This window comes from Parambassis ranga, chromosome 16, assembly GCF_900634625.1.
Source record: "Parambassis ranga chromosome 16, fParRan2.1, whole genome shotgun sequence".
Taxonomy (NCBI): Eukaryota; Metazoa; Chordata; class Actinopteri; family Ambassidae; genus Parambassis; species Parambassis ranga.
In genome coordinates this window covers 3,232,936-3,258,523 of record NC_041036.1, presented here as the reverse complement: position 1 = coordinate 3,258,523, position 25,588 = coordinate 3,232,936, and the positions used below count along the sequence as shown (strand labels likewise).

The window sequence follows — 25,588 nt, the reverse complement described above, 5'->3', positions numbered from 1 at the left end:
TACTAAACTTCATCATATTTTATGTGCGTATCTCGTTTCTTTAGCTTCGTCTGAATGTTGTACAGAGCACCCACTAGTGGTTGTGTGAATAAGTGCATCCACAGCTCAGGTTTGGACTCATGGACATGATCCCCAAGAAAATGGTGGAGAAGCTGCTTATAGACTTTTGTCATAATTTTAGGAGCTAAGCTCGTAAAAGTCCAAAAAGACTGACAGGCAGGTTTAGCACATACTGATGTATTCTGGTGCATCTATGGTGGGTGCTGTATGGGTTCACTCAAACATGTGCAATATGATTTACCATTAGGTCGGTTGTCCACGGTCCTGTCATCGACTGGAGACATGTTCAGGGTGCACGCCCCACCTCTCCAAAATGGACTAGGATAGAACTCCAACCCTCACATGACCCTGTAATACAGGACAAAGCAGGTTAAGAGGATGGATGGATGGATGGATGGATGGATGGATGGATGGATGGATGGATGGATGGATGGATGGACGGACTGATGGATGGATGGATGGATGGATGGATGGACGGACGGACTGATGGATGGATGGATGGATGGATGGATGGATGGATGGATGGACTGATGGATGGATGGATGGATGGATGGATGGATGGATGGATGGATGGATGGATGGATGGATGGATGGATGCATAGACTTTGGTACACCACTCACTGCTGACATGGACCAGTGACTCCATCACTACCATCTAATGTCCATATCTAGAGGTGCCAGGATGTGACCTCTTGCTGACCTCTCCATAGTAAACTGCTGAGATGTGACATTCTCTAAAAAGAATCTGCTAGTTTTCTAGTTCTTGAGACAAAAAGGAGGTTATCAGTAGCCTGGTCAGCCAATGGTATCATACTGTTTACCTTAAGAGGGGCGGGCTTTATGTGATGCTTGCTGCTTGCCTCATTATCAATAACAGCTTGACTTATCTTGTCTATATTTATGTTTACTTAGCACCTTACATCTCCATATTTGTATCCATGTATCATATATTGTGCTCATACTGCGTACTGTACTCTTATTTTGGATTATAGTGACACTTATACTCTTATACTCTGTACTTAACTGCATTTAATGTAACTTGATACCTCTGGCACAAGAATTTCCTGCGGGATTAATAAAGTTTTATCTTATCTTATCTTATCTTATTGATACCTGTCGTCTCTGGTGGTTTTTGTTGATACTGCTCTGGTCGTCACATGTTTCTCTTCTCTGACCGGTTGTGTGTCTATGCAAATGTGTCCACTGGCGCCCCCTGGAAATCCAGGGGGGTTAAATGTAGAAATTTGAAAAGAAATCTAACATAAAAACTGTGTCAATCTGTTTACATAAAGGTAGAAAACCCTGATAAACACATATACTTCAAATGTACCCTGACTTGAATTATGACCCTTGATGGTTTTGTAGATCAGAAACAAGCAGTTATGGAGTCTTCAACAAAGGAGTGGGTCACAGATTACTGCACAGCAGCCGCCTCCTTACTGAAAAAGAAACTGAGAGGAGATGCTGACCTGAGCTCGTTTCACTTCCATTCCTGTATTATGCAATGCTTCTGTCAAACCCAACTGTGCATGAAAGGAAACCTAAAGTCATATTTACGTCTGCTTTTCTGCTCTGTGTGCTTAAAAAAACAGGCAAGGTTATGGGAGTTACTGAGGCTTTGAAGGCGGACTGTCAGGAAGTGTCTCAGAGTTGTCTTGTTCTGCTCAAGTCGACCAATCATTCACATCTGTGGCTGTCAGCTCAGATGGAAGCCGGTTCCGCCTCGAGAGATCATGTTTATTTCAGGACAATATGACGGATCAGTGAAGACACATTAAGTTGAGTTTGTGGGTGTTTTAATGAGGTCTTGACAAGTGAACTGACACCCTCATGCAGGGCAGATCTATCAAAGCTGAATTTTAAAGCTTTTAAAATCACGACCTGTCCTCCCCACAGAGAGCCGGAACAGCAGGATAATTACACCACAGCTAGCCTGGGACGTGTTTTTGTCTTCTAAAAACGAGGAAATGTCTCTGCCAAGTCTCTCATTTAACTCCAAAGCTACTCTAATCAAGATGGTAGGTTCATTACAGAGACTCCATCTCATCCTACCTTATGTATCCCAGATGAGCCCCCATTTGTCACAAACTGGCCCTGAAAATGTAACGAGGAGGAGCATCACTCAAAATACATGTTATTCAAGCTAAGGAAACACATGGTCCAAACACAGAGGAAAGTGGATGCCTGTGGCTGACAGAGAGACAGAGTAAACACACCTGGACGGCTCAGCTGAGCTGCATTAGCTGACGACCTTCCTCCTGCACTCACAGACCGCAGGGCTCAGGCTGGCTACAGGTCAGTGGTGTAACATGTCTCTCCATTGTTTTTGGCCACCAGGAGGATGACTCCCAGTGACTTTAGACCCCATTCACACTGGGGAAATTAATCCGGCTAAAGCAGGATTCGGGCCGTATCTGGATATATCCAGATAGTTTTTTTTAAATTCTGAACAACGTGAATCAGAGGTGGAGCTAGGTGCAGCTAGCGATCCTGCTAGTGATGTCATACTTCTGGGTTCATGGGCACAGTGTCCGTGTCACGTACAAAAGCCATATGTAAACAACAGTAGAACTACGACAGCTTTTTTAAACAAAAAAATAAAAAAATAAAATAATGAGCGACATGGGACAAAAAAATGCATGACGTATGCACGCACGTGGTCCTACCACAGCCTGAATGGACTCTGTAAATTACGAGGCGCCACCTAGTGGTTTGTAGGACAACAAACAAGCCGGAATAAACCGGAATAAGCTGGATTGAGCGCGGACACGCATGTGTGATAGCCAGAGTTGAAAATAGGTCTGAACATATCTGGCTTAAAGGCTATCTGGATTCAATCCTACTCTAGCTGGATTGACTTTCTCCGGTGTGAACGGGGTTATGAGCCATCAGTGACAGTTTTACTGGTGGCACCCTGCTGTGCTGTTGGCACTGACCTCTGAGGCTGAAATAACCATTGAATTTCTGTTGTGCATCCAAAACCACAGGAGCTCATTTTCTCATCATCTGCTGAGAAAATATCATATTTAAAAAATGACATGGTAGACCTCACCGTGAAGAATAAACAAACAGGAAACACTCATCCAGTAAGGTGAAACATCCGTGAGCACTGGCCAGGACTTATTTTACATTTTCAGCATTCATTGCTCGGCTAATTGCTGCATTACGATTAAACACTTCCTCATTTTTAATTACAGGCCATCAACAGGGTCTTTACAAACAAAGGGAGTGTGCAGCTCACCGTGCAGCAAACACAATTCGTTCTCAACCTTCTGAATCAGATATTCTGAGCTTCTCGGTGACTCCCTTCTTCAAGGAAAACATGAACATCCTCTCCAGGGAGCCCCTGCACTGTGCTCCACTAGCTTCTGATGGAAGAGTGTGGGGATGTCAGTGATGTGTGTGTGTGTGTTGTGTATGTGGTAATGGTACACTGCCTCATACCTTATTTATGCTGATGTCTCTGTACTGGTTCCTGTGGCTCAGAGGGTAAAACGCAGAGATGGATGGAGATAGCTGTGAGTAAACGGATGGGGCCTAATGACGTCAGGCGGAAGTGTAAGAGCCCAGCAGAGTGAGACAGAGCAGCAAGAAAGGAGAGAAGAGCAGGTTCCTCGGCAGCCATCCATCCACATGAACAGGTGATGCCGGCGCTGGCTGGAAGCTGCCTCATTAACCAGCCCCAACACACAGATCCTCCCCTGGGTGTATTCCTATAGCAATGATGAGCTGCACATCACCATAATAAGTCAAACAAGAGTACACTGCTATGGTAGTAATGAGCAGAGATGCTGTGGCACCTGAATGCAGGTATGTGCTGCTGCAGAGTGCGTTCCTCTCTGTGCAGTGTGTGCTAATATACCTAAAAACAGCCACAGACACACATCAGAGCACACTGCAGCTGCATGACTTTTGTTCCCTGATGTTAGCCTTCGAGGCATCGACTCCTCTCAGGCATCCAGTCTGGAGAGCAGGGCTGCCAGAGGAACAGATGCCTCTTTTCTGTCATTCAGAGCCATCAGTGCTCCTTTGTTAAGTGACATTCGCTTACTTTGCTGTTGCTGACTTGAATCTCTTTGCACATGCTGTTGATTCACATCTCTGTGAATGTGGCGCTGAGTAAACGTGAATTTGCTCGGGAGTCAGAACCACTCTGTGCATGTGGTGAGCTTCCTTTTTCTATTTTTGTGGTAGCAATGTGCACAAAACAACAGAAATGACTCAAGAAGAGCTGGCTGATTTACCTCATCACTGGTTTTTAAAAACAAAACTCTATCACCAACAGTTACACAAAGAGCTGCATAAATAAATGATATTGTTTGTTATAAGACCACCCCCTTCCTCGAGATGTACCTTATGCTAAAAGGCTTTTGGGAGAGCAGATGTATTTTTATTTTTGCACTGAAAGTAAATAAATACTGCTAATATAACCCAGCAGTCACCTTTAAAAATAAAGATTTTATGTCATACCATAAAAATAACCTGTTGTCCATCTGAAACTAATAACACTACCATGAATTATACATCACTGAAACACACAGCATCTTCTCCCTGTAGTGTGAGGCAAAGTGTTCAGCAAGACTTTAATGCTAATGCTTTACGCTGCATCATGTCTGCAGCAGCCAAGGCTGGCTGTGAACTTGCTGCTGGGTATCCTGAGCTCTCTGGTGATGCCCAGGATCGTCAGCTGGACGTGTTGCTATGTAGCGACACATTTGTCTCGCAATTTATCCAAAGAGGTCACTTTTTAGGACTGCTGTTTAATTTTTGAATTCAGTGTTAGCATTTTTACAACTGTCTTTTTGCGCTCGCCATTTTTTATCATCACACTCCGACACATCGTGTGAGAAGTGTTTAACTGCTGTGTTCATCAGTTTGTATCATAACCTCCCCTCAGTTTCTGAGACTCGTGTCAGAAGAGCTCAAGACAGTCTCTCTCCATCATTTAGTCCCTCTGGTACCACAAACTAGTTCACAGGGGCAGGTCGTGATTGTTCACTACGTAGTGTTTCAGGTGTATTATTAACTCATCAAGACTGTGACTATGACATGACCTCTCTGAACATCACATGTATTCAGAACAATACATCCCTGTGGGATACTGATGTATCTAGAGACACGGATATATACTGAAGCTAGTGCAGTTGGTGTCAAGGGTTGAGGTGTGGACACAAACGCTAGAGTCTTGCTCTTGTCCTTATATTAAAGGTAGGGTAGGAGATTTTGAAAACTCAGTGAGAGTCAGACAGATTTGGAAAGTAAACACGCGCCCCTTTCTCTCAGAGCTCACCCTGAAGCCACGCCTCCCAATCACATGGACGCGCATTACCTGAAGACGAGCTGCGGTCTGTGACTTCGGCCATCATTCACGTACCTCTCTGGTGTGCTCAGAGCAGGAAGAGAGTGACAACCAGCCAATACTCCGTGCAGGGTCCACCCGGAGGATTGGCTGATGTTTTTAGTTTTATAGCTTCCACAGATGATTCATATTCTTCGTTTTAATGAGAAACTGCCGAACTAATCGGTTGCTATCAGATTGTAAAGAGTTACACTAATTTATAACATTATATATAACAAAAAGTGCATCAGAATGAAATCTCCTACCCTACCTTTAATGGCAGGGGTCAGTTGGAAGCAGGAAGTCAGAAGGTTAAGGTACAAAATTGCTAAGCTAATACTGGTCGGACACAAAAGACTCTAGGCTAAAGTACAAAAAGCTGGAGCTAAGGCATAGTTAAAAGCTAGAGCTGCTGAAGAACAGAACAGTATACGAACATGAAGGCTGTTAAGCTTGTCAATGTCATGAGACGAACTGGCGGGGAGTGAAGGGAATCACACACACACACACAAGGGAGGGAGAGACAATGAGACACAGGTGAGACACATTAGGGCGAGGCGGGTAATCACCAGGAGGAGGAGGAGGGAGCACACGAGGAAGAGGAAGACAAGACACCTGAAACGAGAGAGAGGTCAGTGATTTCAAAGTAAAATACAGGAAATAATACAAACTTAACAAACACAAAATAAAAGCCCTGACAGTTTAACTCATTTATATCCTCTTACACATCTGTATGTGATAGTTAAATGTATATATTGGCCGTAGCCTTCAACTTTATTATGCAGCAAGTGGTGCCGACTAAAACTCTGTATCATGAACTTTACACACTCCCTGCCCTGCACAATCCCCCAAAGTCACCTTAACCTTTTAACACAGATCAAAGAGGGGCAAAGAAAAAATACAGAGACACCAGAAAGCTTTAGTCACAGTTCAAAGCACTGTGTGTGTGTGTGTGTGTGTGTGTGTGTGTGTGAGAGAGAGAGAGAGGGAGGGAGAGAATGAAGGAGTGATGAGAGAGAAGAGAGAGAGTCAATGAGGCTGAGCCCTGACTTCAAACACATACAGATTAACCTTACACCTCTGCTCACAGCGGCACGTTGTTTCTGCAAAGAGCCAGAAACCCATTAGAGAGTCCAAGCTCTCTTTAGGAGGATCCTGACAGGGGGGGGGGGGGTGCAGCGGCCACATTGTCTGAATACAGAGAAATCCACCTGCAGTTCACTTACAGTAGGTCAGTGCTGCCAGCTTAAAAGGCTCATTTGCACTGATGTGTTCATTTGTAGCAGGAAACAAAGATAATCCTGTGAAAGGTCACAGCTGGATCTGGATCTCACAGATGAAAACATCCAGTGAGAGTTTAATCAGCCAGTGTAGTGACATACCTGAATAACAACAGAGCTGAAGACGAACATTTGACCTCACTCTTCTGAGCTGTAAGAGTTTTAGTCCTGAGAAACAGTGAAGACAAGACAATCACCAGCATGTAGCTTTGGATGACATGAGGAAGGTACACTCATCGTCTTTGGCTAGGAAAGGGGGCGGCTTTGCATGTGTCCTGACCTGTAAAGAGTCTATATATAATCTATAATAGAGTAAGACAAAACCTATGTGTGTCTATGTCACTAAACATTATTTAGTGCACAGATGAAAATATAAAAAATTAAGAGGTCAGGACCAAAGACTGTATATAACGTCTGTGGCGTCTCCTGCAGGTTTCTGAAGAGCTGTCTTTTGTCTCTATGGAAATCTCCAACTGTAACAGCGTTGGCAGAATCACAGTCCACCTAAACTCCACATACAGGCAAAGAGGCGGAGCTGAGGTGGGCGGGCAGTCATGAAAGCAGGAAGCTAGCACTGTGAGTTGGCCATTATAACATGGCAGTCTATAGGGATGGACTCCAGCCCCTAGAGGCTTTTACTACTTCCACATGGGTTTCATTTCTCAGCCCCTGATGTTGCCACCTGAAAAAGGCCATGCGCCACAGACACAGGAAGTCACTGCTCTTAACCGTCTTTGTTCCAAACGGACTGCTGGTCAGCACTGCAGCTAGCTTACTAAACAGCTTTACACAAATGTAAAAATAAATGTCATTTTATAACGGACAACGTTATGATTAAGGCTCCTATTTAAGGCAGCCTCCTGAGAATGTTTTGCTGTGAGCACACAGATTTAATCTGAGCACACCATCACCATAATAATGGCAGCATCATTCATTCGTTCACCTCTTCCAAAGTTAAAGACATGCTCTCTTATTATGATGTGTCACCACTTTCATGCTCCAAACAGTGTTTTTGTTCTTCCTTTACACCGTTCTCTCTCCGTCTGTATCTGCTGTAGCAGCCCGCAGGAAGCCTGCAGGGTCAGATGTCTGATGTAATCTGAGAGGAAAGCTGTCCAGAATCCACTCATGCTCCATAAATTCTGGATTCAAAAGAAAAAAGGACAAGAGCGGCGCAGTTACTGTGGACAAGAAGGAAGAGGAGACTTTTTCAAATGTTAATCATCAAGCAAAGGATGAAAGAGCGAACACAAACGAGGCATCAGTGTAACCTTTTCTTATTGACACACACACACAGAACATTATGAGGAGACATCACTGTCCCCTGCAGTGCCAGATTACTCTCTGCAATCGTCTGTTTCTGTCTGATAGTAAATTCAGAAACAATTACAATCACACCTAAGAGTGTTTCTCCGCTCTCTGTTACAGATAATAAAACTCTGATGGAGACTGGCGGAAGGAAACAACACATTTGGAAGGTTGATTTCATGTAATTTCTGATGTGTGATGATGATAAATTTACTCCCAGGACTTATTCAAATATTCCGCACCAGCGGAGGAAATGAGAAACATTTTCTTTCCCGAGGCTCAGGAGAGCACCGCATCGTTCTCGTCAGGTGTGAGAGCAGATTTCCAATTTATTTGGAGCTCTGATTATGCTCATCATCTTCAAGTTTGCTTAACTTTACTGTGTTGATTGAGGCTGCGTTGAGAAACGGAGGATTTGAACAGGTAAATTCAGTTTAAACACAGGATTCTATGCCTTTAGTTTATAAAAGAAATGAAACACTGATGATAGTTAGCATATTTAAAAGATGGATTATCCCTAAAAAAAATAAGGCGCCATCTTATTTTTGTAAAGACAGTGATGTCACTGACCTGGTTGGTGTGGTTACACACACTGCTTACCAGCAGTGACACCTTCCTGTTAGCTTCCTGTTAGCCACAATGCTATCATTTGCAGTGGCCATTGTGTAATGTGGCAGGCCAGCAGCAGCTTCTTCTGTGTTTGAATTTCCCTAACAAGACCAGGTGCACCATCCACCTGAGTCAGTTAGCTATTAGCATTTAGCAGTTGGGCATCATGAAAAACCTACGATGCTCCGATCGGGACAACCTGTCCACCTGGTCCTTTAAGAGGGAAAGGACATTCAGTGGTGATACAAATGTGACCTCCCTTGTATTCACTAAGGCTAGCTGCTCTCAGACTTTAACGTACATGTTGGGAAATGTGCAAATAAATTGGCAATTGTTTCAGTTCTGCTTCGCTCTCAGTATTAAAGGTGAGATAATCCATCTTTTAAATTATGCTTAACTCCAGCTTTTCCTCTTTAAAATTCTACACATTAAAACATCTAATAAAAATTATTTATAGGTTTGGTGAATCTAAATGAAGCCATGTACATATCACCTAGCCACCACTTACTCGCACACAGTCCATCTCTGAGTGCTGATGTGAGGCCCTCCCACCCCCTCTCGCTTCAGGGTAAAGCCACTGTCACTTACCCCAGCGCTGCCCATCTGCACCTGTCAGGCAGCATCTCGTCTTTGCAGCTAAGCTAGCAGAAAATAGCCCTGGGAGCAGAGACCTCAGTGGGAGGTGAAAAGAGGAGCCACACCGAGTCTCCGCTCTGACTAAGAGAGTCATCACAGAGAACCGACGGCTCTGCTGCGTGCAGGCTTTGTGGCCAGTGTGCTCCCTGAGAACATGATGACCACCGTAATACCGTAAACCTCCTGATTTATTCATTAAATATTATGACATCTTCTTAATGATCCAGTTTAAGAGTCATGAACTGTAACACATTTGCAGGTTATATGTGCCTCGTCTGTATGCTGCATGTCAGCTATAAATGAAAGCTTCTACAAGACCTGCTTCATGTTTTATGCATAATGTATGCATGGTGATAATGCACAGGCCATGATGTATTTTTAATATACATAACTTGGACTTTAACAAGCAAAAGTGAGATGTTATATTATGATACCAGCTATTTGCACTATTAAATGTTTGCTTATTGGTGTTAAGTCTTTTGCCTCTATGTATATGCTGTATATTATTATATCGTATAATCAGCAACTCTAACCACAGTTTCTCAACTGGTTGCATCCAAAAGGTGAGTTAAACACCGCAGACCTCCAGGTTTAACATGCATTTCAGCATCTTCATTGATAACTTGAAGCAGGACTCAAATAATGACATTTTTATTTACGCATTTCCAACATACACTCAACAAAAATATAAACGCAACACTTTTGTTTTTGCTCCCATGTTTCATGAGATGGACTTGAAGATCTAAACTTCATTCCAGATACACAATATTACCATTCCTCTCAAACATTGTTCACAAATCTGTCTAAATGTGTGATAGTGAGCACTTCTGCTTTGCTGAGATAATCCATCCCACCTCACAGGTGTGCCACATCAAGATGCTGATCTGACATCATGATTAGTGCACAGGTGTACCTCAAACTGCCCACAATAAAAGGCCACCCTGAAATGTGCAGTTTTGTCTCACAGCAAAATGCCACAGATGCCACAAGCATTGAGGGAGCGTGCAATTGGCATGCTGACAGCAGGAATGTCAACCAGATCTGTTGCTCGTGCATTGAATGTTCATTTCTCCACCATAAGCCGTCTCCAAAGGCGTTTCAGAGAATATGGCAGTACATCCAACCGGCCTCACAACCGCAGACCACGAGTAACCACACCAGCCCAGGACCTCCACATCCAGCAGGTTCACCTCCGAGATCGTCTGAGACCAGCCACTCAGACAGCTGCTGAAACAATTGGTTTGCATAACCAAACAATTTCTGCACAAACTGTCAGAAACCGTCTCAGGGAAGCTCAACTGCATGCTCGTCGTCCTCATCGGGGTCTTAACCTGACTCCAGATCGTCGCCGTAACAGACTTGAGTGGGCAAATGCTCACATTCGATGGCATCTAGCACGTTGGAGAGGTGTTCTCTTCACGGATGAATCTCGGTTTACATTGTTCAGGGCAGATGGCAGACAGCGTGTGTGGCATCGTGTGGGCACTTTGCTGATGTCAATGTTGTGGATCGAGTGGCCCATGGTGGTGGTGGGGTCATGGTATGGGCAGGCATCTGTTATGGACGAAGAACACAGGTGCATTTTATTGATGGCATTTTGAATGCACAGAGATACCGTGATGAGATCCTGAGGCCCATTGTTGTGGCATACATCCATGAACATCACCTCATGTTTCAGCAAGATAATGCACGGCCCCATGTTGCAAGGATCTGTACACAATTCTTGGAAGCTGAAAATGTCCCAGTTCTTGCATGGCCAGCATACTCACCGGACATGTCACCCATTGAACATGTTTGGGATGTGCTTGACCGGCGTATACGACAGCGTGCACCAGTTCCCACTAATATCCAGCAACTTCGCACAGCCATTGAAGAGGAGTGGACCAACATTCCACAGGCCACAATAGACAATCTGATAAACTCTATGCGAAGAAGATGTGTTGCACTGCATGAGGCAAATGGTGGTCACACCAGATACTGACTGGTTCTGAGTCCCCAGACCGCCAATAAAGCAGAAACAAAATGCACATTTCAGGGTGGCCTTTTATTGTGGGCAGTTTGAGGTACACCTGTGCACTAATCATGATGTCAGATCAGCATCTTGATGTGGCACACCTGTGAGGTGGGATGGATTATCTCAGCAAAGCAGAAGTGCTCACTATCACACATTTAGACAGATTTGTGAACAATGTTTGAGAGGAATGGTAATATTGTGTATCTGGAATGAAGTTTAGATCTTCAAGTCCATCTCATGAAACATGGGAGCAAAAACAAAAGTGTTGCATTTATATTTTTGTTGAGTGTATATAGCACCATCTTGTCCTGCTGATAGAGTTGGAAATGTGTATATAAAATTGTCAATATTTTAATCCTGCTCTACTGACAGTGTTAAATTTGTCATTGGATGGTTAATCCATCTTTTAAAGTACGCTTCAGTGTTTCATGTCCTCTTTAGAGGACCCAGAGCGTGGGTTTCTGTGAAGCGCTTTAAGACAACTTGATTGTAAAATGCGCTGTATAAATAAAACTGAATTGAATTGAATTGAGCAATTCAGCAACTTAAATATAATTAACACAACATCCTTTCTGCCCACCTGTCTGTCCAACTACTTACCATGAGTGAGTTGGACTGTGGTTAGTTCTGAAAACTCCCCTGGCAAGCGCTTTCTTCCTGGATACTGCCAGATGCATGCTGGGACTGGCTCCAGCCCACAGCAACCCCCGAATGAGTGCTTTAACAAAATTAATTAACCAACCAGTTTAATGACACGGCGGGAGCCTTTTAGCACATGAAGCTGTTTCTTACAGCACGAGTGGCCATTTCATCAGCTTTGGGTTTAAGCCAGTGCTTTACTGAGCAGTGTCCTTCAGCCGCCGAAAGATGTTCTACACCAGAACTTTACAATTCCACTGAAGTGTGACCAGTGAATACTAACGAAATGAAAAATGTAACCTTTTTAAAGCAAGAAAATGCAAACTAAAGTATGTAAACTGATCATAGAAAACACTTCTATAACAGAACAGTGCCTCTTCCTTTCAGCATTTAGCTGCTGCTAAGCTCTGTGTTGATGAGCTTATTTATTACTTTGAGCACTTTGTGTTCAACCTGATTCAGTGTTTATGATCTTGGGTTAAACTCTGTGTCATCATCAATAAAAGAAAAAGCCTGACAGAAGTAGATATTGTAAGAAATAGGCTTCTTTATTCAATCACAGTCACTGAAAAAAGAAACTCCAACTACCTGCTAATGTAGAAAACAGAGACTCTCATGTCACTCAGCACATACAAGATGTGGGGCAGGGGCACACGGAAATCTAACCAACATCATAAAACACACACGTGTCTAATCTATCATATCCCACACACACACACACACACACACACACACCACAGACACAACAATGGCTTCAAATAATCTCTTAAACATGCACAGAAGTGAAAAACTGGAAAAATACAGCACACAGACCCTCTGAACAAACGTATGTGGACACCAGGCCAGTGGATCTATAAGCTTTAAGCAAAAAAAAAAATGGAAGTTTGAAATTGTTAGTCGGGAAAGAGGAACATATCAATAACATTTCTGGATACTTTGATTGATTATTCATGATTAATCCTGACCCGACAGGACGTTAAAGTGGTACATGAAAGATGTCCATTTACTTTTGGTCAGGTAGTGTATACGGCAGATTAAAAGCAAAGGAAACATTTCAGGGGGGTTATTATAATGACATGACATCATTGCATCAATGGCACAAAATAACACAACATACTGGTGGCAGTGTTTTGTTGAACTTGCAGCATTCTATAAACAGTCTCTTGCTACGTCTCTATCACCGCAGTCTAACACTTCAGATTCATGCGTCTAACAGATACGCACACGTTTCTGCACCGGTTAACACTAAACACATCTTCAATAAGCCGCTCTGCAGGTGTGCTGTGTGCATCTACATTTCAACACCTTCATACCAACGAGGAAGAGTCGAGTAAAATGACACAAAACTTGGGGTTTCATCTTAATGAAGAAGTTCACACAAGGCAATGGAGGTCTAAGCTGCAAAAGAACTTATCTTTATATAAATGCTTTTTTTTTTTTTACATGAGGCAGTGAAATCTGACTGTCCAGCAGCAGCAGGCTGAGATACAGAGGTGAGACTGCTTTATGCTAATCACAGCCGGATAATCTGATATTATCATTACTATAGATATAATCTGAGCAAATTAGAGTTTGCAAGCCGGCTTGTAATAAACGCAGTCGTTTCTGAAATGAGTCAAAAACACTTAATTTCACATTTTAGAGGCAAAGTATTAAATAAACTTATCTCCGAGCAACCACCAGAAACATGAGAGAAAGATCTAGAACAGAGAGAGTGTGATATTGCGTGAGTGATAATTGGCTGAAACTGTGTGGGAACAAGTTGCTTTGGTTTTGGCTAAGTTGTGTAAATGATGGTGTATGGATTCTAAATCTAACACTCTCTTTCTCTCTCTCTCTCTCACACACACACACACACACACACACTAGACATTGGACATGTCAGAAAACATTAAAAAAATCGTACTGCTCTAAAATCTCTCGCTCGCCACAGAGAGGCTACATTGCATACTGTAAAAGGTAAAGAACCAGTGTTTTGACTAACGCTAAAAAATGTTTTATATTAATTTTCTCATAAATAAATCTGCTGATTTGAATTCTAGTATTGTCAGTAGAAACCGAGTTTAGGACTTTCTTTCATACTTTCCACTGATGCCATTCATCTCTGACCCTGTGGTCACAGTCTGTCGCAGTCATCCAAAAGTCTAGAACTCTATGTACTTTGGGGTGGAAACATCATAAGGAGCCTCTTCTTGGACTGTAGAGACAAATCACTTCTGACATTGACCCATTCCAATGAACAAACTGGAATCAGTAGTACCCCTGTTCCAATTTGATTGTCTGGAACAAGAGTAACTCCATAACTGTGAGAAACTGCACAACGACAAACCAGCCTTGTGTTTGTACTAGGTCCTGCACATAAGAACATCTGCAAAGGGGCCCAGGAGGTTCTTGTTGAAGATACACCTAACCCACACCAGGTAGGTGGTGAAAGGCTTGATGTTCTCTGAGAACGTGTAGTTCTGCTGAGGCAGGATGTAAGGCATGTAGGTGTTCTCTCCCTGCTCCTGGATCCAGACCTCGTACTTCACCTCTCTCACCTTCAGGTACTTTAGATTCCACGGGATCTGCCAGGAGACTGTGAGTTTAGCCTCATTGGTGGTTTGTACTGAAGTCTGACACTGAGGTTCTCTGACCCGGCCTGGGTGGACCGTGCTGGTTATCTTGGTCTTTTTCAAGCTGGGTTTGGTTTTCATGCCTTCTTTGAGGACTTCTAGGAAGGATGGGATGTCCACCAAAGTGTCTTGGTAGATCCGGAACAGCCACTCTGGGTTGCGGCAGCACAGGTGCCTGGGAATGTCCTTACTTGCCAGGATTCGCTCCTGCTCCTCTTTTTCCAGGTGAGCGATGCCTCCTTGTTCCCAGGGTCTGTCTGGGTGGGTGACGGTGTTCTCCTCTTTCACGTTCCTCCAGGATATATAGTGAAGGTCCATGCCTGGAAGTGAGGCCAGGGTTTTATACGGGGTGTACTGCTCTGGGTTCACAGCAAAGGGGAAGAGCTCCACCACAGTAGCACCTCTGGGGAGGAAGAGCGAGGTTACAAGCTGAGCTCCATGCATACTGACTAACATGGAAGCACCACTGATCACCTGGGTGATGCTGGGGAACGACTGTTCTTCCAAAGATACTGTGATGACCCTCATCTGGAACTCCTGGGCCAGCGCCATGATCAGCTCTGCTTCGTTCAGTATCAACCGTGTTGTTGAACGACTAAACACCACAATGTATTCGTCCTTCTTCTTATTTTCCTTCTCGTCCTCAGCACTTCCTGCATCTTTGTCTGCCTCCTCCGTCCTTGTAATGTTCATTTTCTCCATCAGAGCCCTGGCGAACTGCCTGATCTCATTTCCTGAGACCAAGATGTTGGCTTTAGGCCCCTGTGGCTGGACAAAGCCATACTGGTACCAGGTAGTCATTTTGGACAAGCCTACATAAGATTTAGTAAAACACATTAGCTTTCCAAAGTTCCTAAGCTGCTCTTTGAGGAGTGGCTGCTTGCTGCTGAGAAGTCGATATAGGTCAAAGTGAGGGCCTTCACTCCAGCCCTCCATGAACACGAGGCGGGCCTCATCGTCCAAGTCAGAATACTGCTTCATGGTATAGAACGCAGGGAGGAGGTCATCGTGGAAAACATGCATAAGGTTATCGGGATTAAAACGATTTAGAATCAGTGTCACATCTGGCACAAACACAGGCTTGGGCATAAACTTTAAAGCAGCAGCAGGGAGCTCTAGAAAGTTAAAGTATTGGGTGTTGTGATCTTCTACTGAGGACAAGTCCAGTAGAGCAGGCTGAAAGCGCCTAGACCCCAGATTAGGCAGCATAACAGAGGAATTGGAGTGGAAGAAGACAAACTCCTCTGCCTCAGAACAGTAGCAGAGGTAGTCAAAGCGGCAGATACGGTCCGTGTGCATCTTACCGCTGCAGACCATCCTGGTGCCGTGTTCCTGCAGAGCCTGCAGAGCGACGTGGTAGTCGATGCGGGCCTGTGAGACCTCCTGAGACTGCTGTGTCATGTGCAGCTCTTCCTCCAGCAGGGCAGCATGCTCACTGAGCTTGGAATACTTCCAGAGCAGAGCTGCGACCACAGAGACCAGCAGCCCGTTGAGGAGCGCGCCCACGCTCATCTTGCAGCCTGCCACTGAAGCCCGCATCACAGCTACTGCCGAGGACCCGCCTCCCAACTCCAACTGGCCTCCGACCTCAGAGGGAGGCGACAAGACATCCGCCGCCAGGCAATGACTGAAGGTGAGGACAGATGAGAAGGAAGCAAGGGACAAACAAAGGACACACGTTAAAAACAAAACTTTCATAGATACAGGATAAAAGAAAGAAACACAAAAGAACAGCGCTGTAATTACAAAAATCAATAGTCAGACCTCTGATGCTGCGGTGCTCTTTATGTAAGCAACACAATCCAGTGATTCATCAGAGCAGGTTTTAGCTCTAACCTTTGGGAACAGTCACTGTTTACCTAGGTGAACAAATGAGACATTTTCCTTACCCTACATCCCCTGTCGAGACAAATTACATTGCGAGGAGGCACAGAGAAAACAACGAGAGTATTGCTCTCAACTCTTCTCATCTGCATACTGAGAGAACAAGTGAGTCATTGAGAGACTCAAAATGAAACCAGCAGCTAATGGCCAGCAGCTGCCTGCAGACAGGGAAGCTACTAGCATGCTAAATACCTGTTTGAAGACTAGTTTAACTAACTTACATCAAACGCCTGCATGTTATTTCAATTGCTGGCTTGTCTCATCTTTTAAATCAATGCTTTTATTAAAATGCACCAACAGGAGGCAGAAAAATGAAAAACAAAAAAACAAAAGTCTAAGCAAACACTTTTCATGTGTAGCAACCAATCATACTGTATCTTAATATCTTTCTACTACGATCTAACCTAACAATGCTTGTTTTATTTCTGCCACATACACAGTTTGCACTGTTGCTTTCTTGCTTTTTTGACTTTCTTACTGTTACACTCTCGCTCCTCCATTTCCTCGTGCGCTGTCTTGTGTTCTGCAGGAGCAGAATAAACAGCCTGGGCTATTTTTGACATCCATGCACGTACGATATGTCACTGGCAACAGGGTCACTCGTTGTGATCAAACTGAATGAAAACACACAGGCACAATATGGACAGTTCAAAATCCAGAAGTGAACAGCTGCTCCGCGGAAAAAAGAGCATATGAGATTCAAGCAGTTCTTGGAAACATGCTGCTCTCTCTAGTGTCTGCCTGAATATTAAAATATGGCCGATATCTGTGCCAGTATTTGCGTGGTTCCTCGGCCCTCTTTGCCTTTCTGTTTGCAGACCTGCCGTCTCCCAAACACCTATACAGAATGATGCTCTGCACTGAACCTGTAACCCAGGTGCTGCACATCTTCGTGTGGTTTAAATTTACTTACTAGATCGATGCATTCATGCTCAATGCGGTACAATGAGCAACTGGCAAACTTTCCATTTGACTTGCACGATAAATTATGAGGCTGCAGAAACTGTTGTGTTGGACTGTATAATCATTATTCTTTCCTGGACACTGCCTGACTTCTGACCCTGACACCTCCATCACTGTTGACGTTACTGCTCCTGAAGGCTGCTGCTACTAAGGTAGGAAAGACAACAAGGCTTTTACTGTGACCTACAATAATGCGTTGAAAGAAAGGATGTATCCTTGGCTGAGCCGTAACGGGAGAAATTAAGTCAATCTCAACAGCAAATGCAAACAGAAGAAGTAAAATCCACTGTTTTTTATGCAAATTAATGCAATACACTCAAAAGAGAAGCAATGCAGGTCATGAAGTCTCAGGAAAAGATTTGTCTTTCTTTAAAAAAAAAATCCCCTGCTGCATCATAAGCAGATAAAAAAGGCATAATGCTATTTCCCATGACAAAATGTCACAGAAAAGCACAGAGGATGTGAATCAAAGCACCAAAGACACCACATATATTGTAGTATCGTCTTGATGCTGACGCTGCAGCCGAAATAAAGCGAAATGAAGCGTGAAGAGGAGGCTGCCACCGAGGCTAACATTAGGCAGGCAGCCTGCATGCTCCTTCGCTCCACAAGGACGAGGACAGAGAGAGGCTCACAGTCCTGCTTAATCCCTCTCACTGCACACTGGCTCCCACTGCGACGCATGTGAATGCCCTCTGCAATTTGCCTGAGCCAAGAAACTGCAAGCTTCAAAATGTCAAAGCCCCTGCAAGACACCACAGCGAGCACAAAACGCACTCATTTGCATCACCACATGTTACAGGCTGCAAACAGAGGTCCTGGATACTGTAAGATTTTTCCAAAAATCAGGTCAGGTTTTAAAGCTGAAGGAAAACATGGACGACATATAGAACATCATGCCTGTGTGTGCGGTAATCCAAAGTGACCTTGAGGACAAGAGGCTTTTATTGTATCCCCTCAGCTGTGACTGAGCTAAGATATTCCCTGAGAATAAGAACGTTCAAATTAGGAAATGTCACGGCAGTTCCAAATATGATGTGATGTGACCCGTCTCCTCAGCGATGCAGATACTCAGGCGTGATCTCATATCTATATTCTATTTCTAAATGTGTCTGTATTCATAATACTTAAGTAACCGAGTGATTCTTTGTCCCGGGGCCACATGATTGAACAATGCAAAGATGCCATTTTTCTCCACATAAACTGGTACTTATGCAAGAAGAGTAGAGCAAAAATGATTACACCTCACACAGCCAGCAGTAAGCTGTGTTTGAAAAATAATATTTGGAAATTGCTTAAAGTTTCTTGTCAATTCCGCTGATATTTATTTGTTATTAATGTTTTATTATTTCAAGCGCATGCTTTAAAAAATGACAGAAATTGCCATGATACTACTACTTTCAAAAGAAAGACACTGGCAGAATTATCACTGACTCTTCTGGCTGTCCTTGAATGCACCATGTGTTCTGCATCACTTTATAAAGTTTGACTCATGAACTTATACTGTCTTATACTGAAAGACACAGCCATGCTGTAAAAGGTAAATAGAAGAAATGGGAATAATTAGGACAGAAGTGATAAACACCCAGATTCTGCTCAGGATTCAAAGGGTTAATGGGCAATTTAACTCATAGCAATTCTATTTCCAGTTTTCTTCTCACAGTTATTGCGATTATAAAGCAACAACTGTATATTCTGTCCCCCAGCAATTCAGCTGACTGCACACAGGCAAGAATGGAATATGGAATAATTAAAGCCACAGCTATACCACAGGTACACAGATATAAGGCAATCCTGTTTCAACTGAAAGCGAGTCTATCATTCTCGCTTGCTCGCTTACGTTACACACAGGAAATCAGGTTATTTGGAGAAATGAGGTTAAGGCAGGGAACCAGAGAACATGTTTACCTGGTTTACTGTAAAATTCTTGTTTACATGCAGCATGAAATCCAATTACCACCCCCCCTTTCCCAGGCTAATTCCTGACCACTGTGAGGCAGGCATTTCGGTTGTATGTCTGCCAACACAGCCCCCCTGATTTCTTCTCTGTGCATTGCTACAAACACACTAAATGTTATAGAACTCCTGGACAGCCGGGCCGAACGGCTCCGTGAAGCTGTGGAGTTAGTGATTATTCTGTCTTCACCACTATCAGCAAACCCTTTGCACCTTACTCACAGTCGATTGATGTATTATTAATGTGAAAACACTGATTAAAGCACTAAAACCCAGCTAAATGAAAGGTACTGAAATAATTATCTCCTCTACTACTAAAAGCACAGCAGCACTCACATCTTAAGTAACAACAGCTGTGTGAGCCTGTAACAACAGAGCTCTCAGCTCCCCGTTAGCCTACTTACATCAACATTTGACTTGATCATTTTCAAACAGGGGAAAGATTACAAGAGATTTAATGAATGCAAGGGTCGGGGAGCAGTCAAAGGCTGATTTCATTAGGATGAAATTATGCGCTAATTTTCTCAACCTACAATAAAAACTCAAAGCACCACTGTGACTACCATGCAAGTTAGAAAACTGTTTTATACATAAGTACTACTGTGGTTGAAATTCTCTGCCTGATAAGCCTTGAGGCAGCCCGCCTACACGTATAATACTTTTCCTCAAGCTGCCTGAAAGTCTGCAAGAAATGGCAGCAGTGTAGAAAATATTTTTTCTTAGTGAGACATCATAAGGGAACCAAAATATGATTTGTGTATAAAAGTGTGGTCAGTTCTGCCTGCAGTCTCAAGTAAATCTAAGCAACAGCTTACACCTATTTTTTGGTGTCATTTTGCAATTGCTACCTTTATGTTACGAACAGAGTGCAGCAGCAGGTGCTAGAAAATCATTACGAGAGTCAACAGTGAAGCCATTGGGCTTAATCTATGGATAACATCTACCTCTTGCTGGCTTGATGCCAAGTTACAGGCTGACTCCACATCATTGCATCATCAGTAGCAGTACTGCTTTCATGAGACATCTGCTCCTAGTCCGTTTCAATTTTATCCCATGTACCACAACAACCTTACATTTAATATGATAAGCCGCTGAGCTCTGACTCAGGCCTGTATTAAAAGACCTGTTTCTGACTTATTTTAGCCATGCTGCTAAGTTTTCCCAGTGGCCAGCTGTGGTACTGCAGTAGCAGTTTTTTTTTCATACTCTACCACCACTACTAGTCTGAGCTGGGCTGGATGCAAAGAGGCATGGAAGCTAGACTGTTTTAGGCAGCGAGTCAGATGAGTTGTTTTCTAAAGCTAAACTTGAGGATGCTGCCCTAATACTATTCTATCAGTCTTGAATTGATCACATTACAGAGGGTTCAACACAATAGTGTTAGCAACACAAGAGATACAAGAGGTCCGTTTTCAAGCTCTGATCCTTGATGGTTGTTATGAACAGTGGAATATGTTGTCGAGAAGCTACATGTATAATTGTGCTGTAAAGTTGGACATTTCAACGTGGAGGTCTATGGAGATTGACTCATGTTTCCAGACAAAAGGAGCTGCAGTTTTGGACACATCTGCATTTGCTTCACTTCTCAACTCTCTAAATTTGAGATGGACCACCTATTACATATTCTCTCTGGTGCAGCGCTCCTTTGAACTACAGGAGGAGGTCCACTGCCTCTGTAACTGTCATATCTTCCTGAAGAATTCTTCCCTCGTCTTTAACAGACCGCCAGTCCGTCAGTCGGTGCTCTCTCAGCGCTGCCTTCGGGGCTGACACTGAAGCTCTGGCTTCCCAAGTGTTACTAGGTTAGCATATCTGTTTGCTCTGGAGATGATAAGCACCCCAATGATGTGGTGGAAAGCAGCACAGGGCAGCCTGGAGAGTTTAATGCATTTTAATGAGAATCCTGGAAAGCCGAAGCCAAGGAGCCTGTGGGAGAGCAGCAGCGGCACTGCACTGGCCCTGTGCTGCTTAGGCAGTCCTAGGTGCAACTCACCATCCCTCCCAGTTTGGAGTTAACCTTCATCTTTTTCTCCCCTAATTCTCCCCCTTTTAACTGACTTGTGTGAGTCCTCACATGAGCCTCTTCAAAAGATTAACATGAACATACTCTAACACCTGGGTCCTCTCTATTCTATTCCTCCCTAAACCTGTTTTACCATCCCTTCGCCCACTTGATTGCTGAGCTCTTCTGGCTGTGATGATGTGTCCTTATCCGTTGTCATCTTTATTCCTGGACCAAATGTGGCCTGTCAGGTTGGATCAAGCTGCTTGGAGCTCAGGGTGGCACTGGGGAGAACTAATGGCCCAGCAGCCATTATCTGGCTGTACAAAGACAAGTCTCATACCCTTTCTCTCGCTTTGCATCTCTTTCTCAAACACATTTGGACAGATGGGCACACACACACAAATAATTTTGTTCCATAAATGCTGTGCCATGCCATCCAGTGCAGGGGTGAAAAATGTTCTGCGTGCTTCAAAATGACTGGCAGTAAGTGTCAGAAAACGCCCCTGGTCCGCGTGTGGACACATCACGTGTCTGACTACTCTGCCCGTTCCAAACTCAGACTGATTACTTCCTTGATTGATGGCCTGCTTTTTAATAAGATTTTCTTGCTTCACCATATTACTCACTAATAATAAACCACTGCACCTTCTGCAAAACAGTAGAGACTGCACTCTACATTGTGCCATCTCTGCTCCCACAGGAGACACCAACGATACAAAAGCTGGTGTGGACAATCTGCAGAAGGTGTGAATGTGTGTGTGTGTGTGTAAGTGACAGACAGACAAAAAGGAACAAAGTGAGAAGGACATCCTCTAAAAACACTGCAGTACAGCACTTCAGCGCTGCCCTGGGACAATATTCCAGAAAAGGGACAGAAATAGAACACCAAAGCTGGGCGTGCACTCCAAGATAGCGGCGAGCTCTAAAGTTGCTGATCCCATCCGTTTTGGGGGACTTGGTTATCCAGAGAATTCAGAAGGATTTTCATGCTGTTCAGATCTTTGTTGGACATGGTGGCTGTGGGATAGAAACTCTCTAACTACAGTTGGAAGGCAGACTTATTCCAAAATGCCCATTTCGAATTGTGATGCCAGTATCAGTTTTTTTTTTAAAGCTGGCATTGGATTAGTGCTGCATCAGCTCTTTTTTTAACAACACTGTGTGTGTTTGGGATCTGAGGAGACCAACTACTGTGGTTCTGAAGCTGAATGTTTTCCCCATTGTTGCTTGATATAGTTTTTCAGCTGCTCAACCATCTGGGTACCTTTAGTGCCTTCTAATTCCATAATGAGCCAAATGTTTAGCAGTGTAGCACCTGGACTCTTTTACTACCACACGGTTGTAATACATACAGAACGTGGTTTGTCATTGACTTGCTGAAAAAGAGGGACACTTGATGCCTGATGGGCATGAAAAGTGTTACAGTTCTTCCACTGTAATGTTGATTTATTTATATTGGTGCATGAAAACACAACATAAAAACCTTTAAAAATTATCACATTTATCACATTTGTAAGCGGTCTGAATGAAGGCTTGTGATTCAGATTACAAGATTCTTGTAAGACGTTGTCACCTTGTCCCTGACACCTTAGACGGGTTAAATAAAATATTAAGTCACTTGGAAACTTTAAACTTAGATGTTCTAAAGCTGACGTGTCCAGGGTGGACCCAGCCTCTCCTCTCACCCCTGGATAGCTGGGATAGGCTCCAGCCCCCATGACCCTGCACTGCGGGTTCAGATGATGGATGGATGATCTAAAGCTTTAAACTTCATTTACTGGATCATTAAAGTGTGGCATCATGCCATAGTGTATAAACTGTGTTTTGCATAACTACACATTTAAACTATCCATGTATTAGGTCGGGGTCCTACTATTGTTAGCTCAACTTCCAAGTCCCACCAGGAGGTTGTTAGGAGGCAAAGCATTTCCAAGTATCAGCTTTCTGGACCACAGACTTGATGTTAAATCATTCATTTAAACCTTTTTCTTTTAGACCCCGTTCACACTGGAGAAAGTAATTCCAGCTAGAGTAGGATTGTATCTGGATAGTCTTTAAGCTGGATACGTTCAGACCTATTTTCAAATCTGGCTATCACACAAGCGTGTCCGCACTCAATCCGGCTTAATCCGGCTTGTTTGCGGTCTTCCAAACCACTAGGTGGCGCCTCGTAATATACAGAGTCCGTTCAGGCCGCGGCAGGACCGTGTGTGCGCATGCGTCGTGCGGTTTTTCGTCCCGTGTCGCGCCCCATGAACTGGAAGTAGCGCATCGCTAACCGGAAGTAGAATGTCGCTAACCGGAAGTATCACGTCGCTAGCCGGATTCGCTCGCCACATTTGCGTTCACACCTGAGCCACATTTGAGCCAATCCGATTGATTGAAATCAAACTGGATACAGCCGGATTCGAGGTGTTCACACAACCATCTGGATACATCTGGATGCGGCCCGAATCCCGCTTTAGCCACATTTATTTCCCCAGTGTGAACGGGGTATTTAAAGCCATGAGATTTGAGCTTTCACTGCAGCCTTCTGTTGATTCATTCATCGCTGCCGTTGCTTGCATTGCTGTTGAGCACAGGCAGCACCACTATCTGTTCTCAGCTCAGTTTCCTGATGGGCTCCACCGACCATTTTCTCTTTTAATTTTTGCAATCCCACAGAGTCAATTGTGGAAATACTCATATCATCATCTGCACACTGCACTCACAACTACTGAGATCAACACCGCCCACAGGTATTGAGACTATAGAATCACAACAGCTTTGAGTTTTTGAATGTACATCTATAGGGGTTATGGTGAGGTCACAGAGACCAAAATCCTGTCTTTCATCTTCAAGATTTGAAACAGCAGCTCCATCACAAGCTTTTGAAGCTATAATCGCCTAAAGAAGGCCTCTATCTATCTATATATCTGTGGATGCTCTCATTCATCCAGGTCACAGTCATTTCCAAGAGTTTCAACCGAGGCAACTGGAAAACAATCCTTGAGCCCAGTCGCCTCGATTTAAACTCTTGGAAACCTCAATAGAATAAATCTCTCTGCAGAGGCATTTATTGAGACTCCTACAGAAATATGTTTTGAGATTTACTGTAATGCACCATCTCAAGAAGAATTCAAACTCCTCATTTCCTGCACAAGTGCTGAGAGTTTTGTGAATCGTTGCAAAGAAAAGCTCTGAATGATTACCAAAGACAGGAGCAGAAGTGCAGATCAAAGTGACAGTACAACAGGGAGAGAGAGAGAGAGCTCCGGGTCTGAAACACAGGACCCCGTCTTCACTTATTTCAGATATAAAAGCAGACGGAGAAAACAAAGCACATGAGGTCAATCTGCAGATCTGGAATCAATATGTTAGGAGATCATAAACTTAACAGTCTGTGTGGTCAAATGCAAACTAACTGGAATATTCTGAGTTTAGAGTTAGAGTGATAATCACAACTGTAGGTGTTATCTGTGTCTGAGGAGAGGATGCTCAAGTCTGGCCTGGGTGTTGATGGATCATAAATGCAACAGAAGCAGCGTTATGGTATCATCACTGTGGGGCAGACGAGAAGACCAACGGATATAAACTCATATAAATCTCATTTTTCTCATTGGCTGCACAGCAAACAAGAATGAGGCTGAGTTACTAGAGAAATGATGTTTTCCTATAGAAATCACTGAATGTGTGATTCATGACTTAACATATATGATCAGCTGTTTTAGTAACTATGAAAAATAGTCCCAGAAAAATCACTTTTAGTTTCAAAATGATCAATTGAAATCAATGAGTGACAGCTACATGTGAACACTTCTTTTTCCAGGATTGGTTTGGTACATGCACACACACACACACACACACGTCTGTTATAAACTATATATCAGCTGTAGCTTGTTTCAGACGCTTCTCTCAGTGAAACACCTGCAAAGGCGAAAACCCTGTGACAGTCAAGCTAAGAAACACACACAAACCTGAGTGTGTACAGTCATTCTTACCTGAAGTCCTAGTAAAAATGTTGCTTTTGTCTTTGGAGACAGTTGGACGGGGTTAGCTCATTTAGGCAGCATCAGCGCCTCAGTATGTTGCAGAGTCGATCCAGAGCAGGAACCAAAGACATGTAGTGGAAATGCAGAAAAAAAAAGACCACCGGCGAACACGAAGGCTGTTACTTTAAATGAAAACACCGCGCTGTTCAGTCATTAAAATCTCCGAGACACGACCGGTGCTTTTTTCGCTGTTGTTTACAAGCTAGCCTAGCTGTCAGAATGGCAGAGAGAGAGCGAGCAGCTGCCTGGA

General features: G+C 43.6%; 1 protein-coding gene across 1 annotated transcript; it reads right to left on the bottom strand.

The window, feature by feature from the left end:
• Window positions 1-12,411: 12,411 nt before the first annotated feature.
• On the bottom strand, window positions 12,412-25,556 carry pomgnt2 (protein O-linked mannose N-acetylglucosaminyltransferase 2 (beta 1,4-)). The gene is made up of 2 exons (XM_028425600.1): window positions 25,288-25,556; window positions 12,412-16,126 (listed from the first exon to the last, which is right to left on the bottom strand). The coding sequence occupies exon 2, from the start codon at window positions 16,036-16,038 to the stop codon at window positions 14,230-14,232; it is 1,809 nt and encodes a 602-aa protein (XP_028281401.1). The 5' UTR covers window positions 16,039-16,126; window positions 25,288-25,556; the 3' UTR covers window positions 12,412-14,229.
• Between the last annotated feature and the right edge of the window lie 32 nt (window positions 25,557-25,588).

Coding starts and splice junctions, on each gene's coding strand:
- pomgnt2 (XM_028425600.1), bottom strand. CDS start 16,038: ATGCGGGCTTCAGTGGCAGGCTGCAAGATGAGCGTGGGCGCGCTCCTC.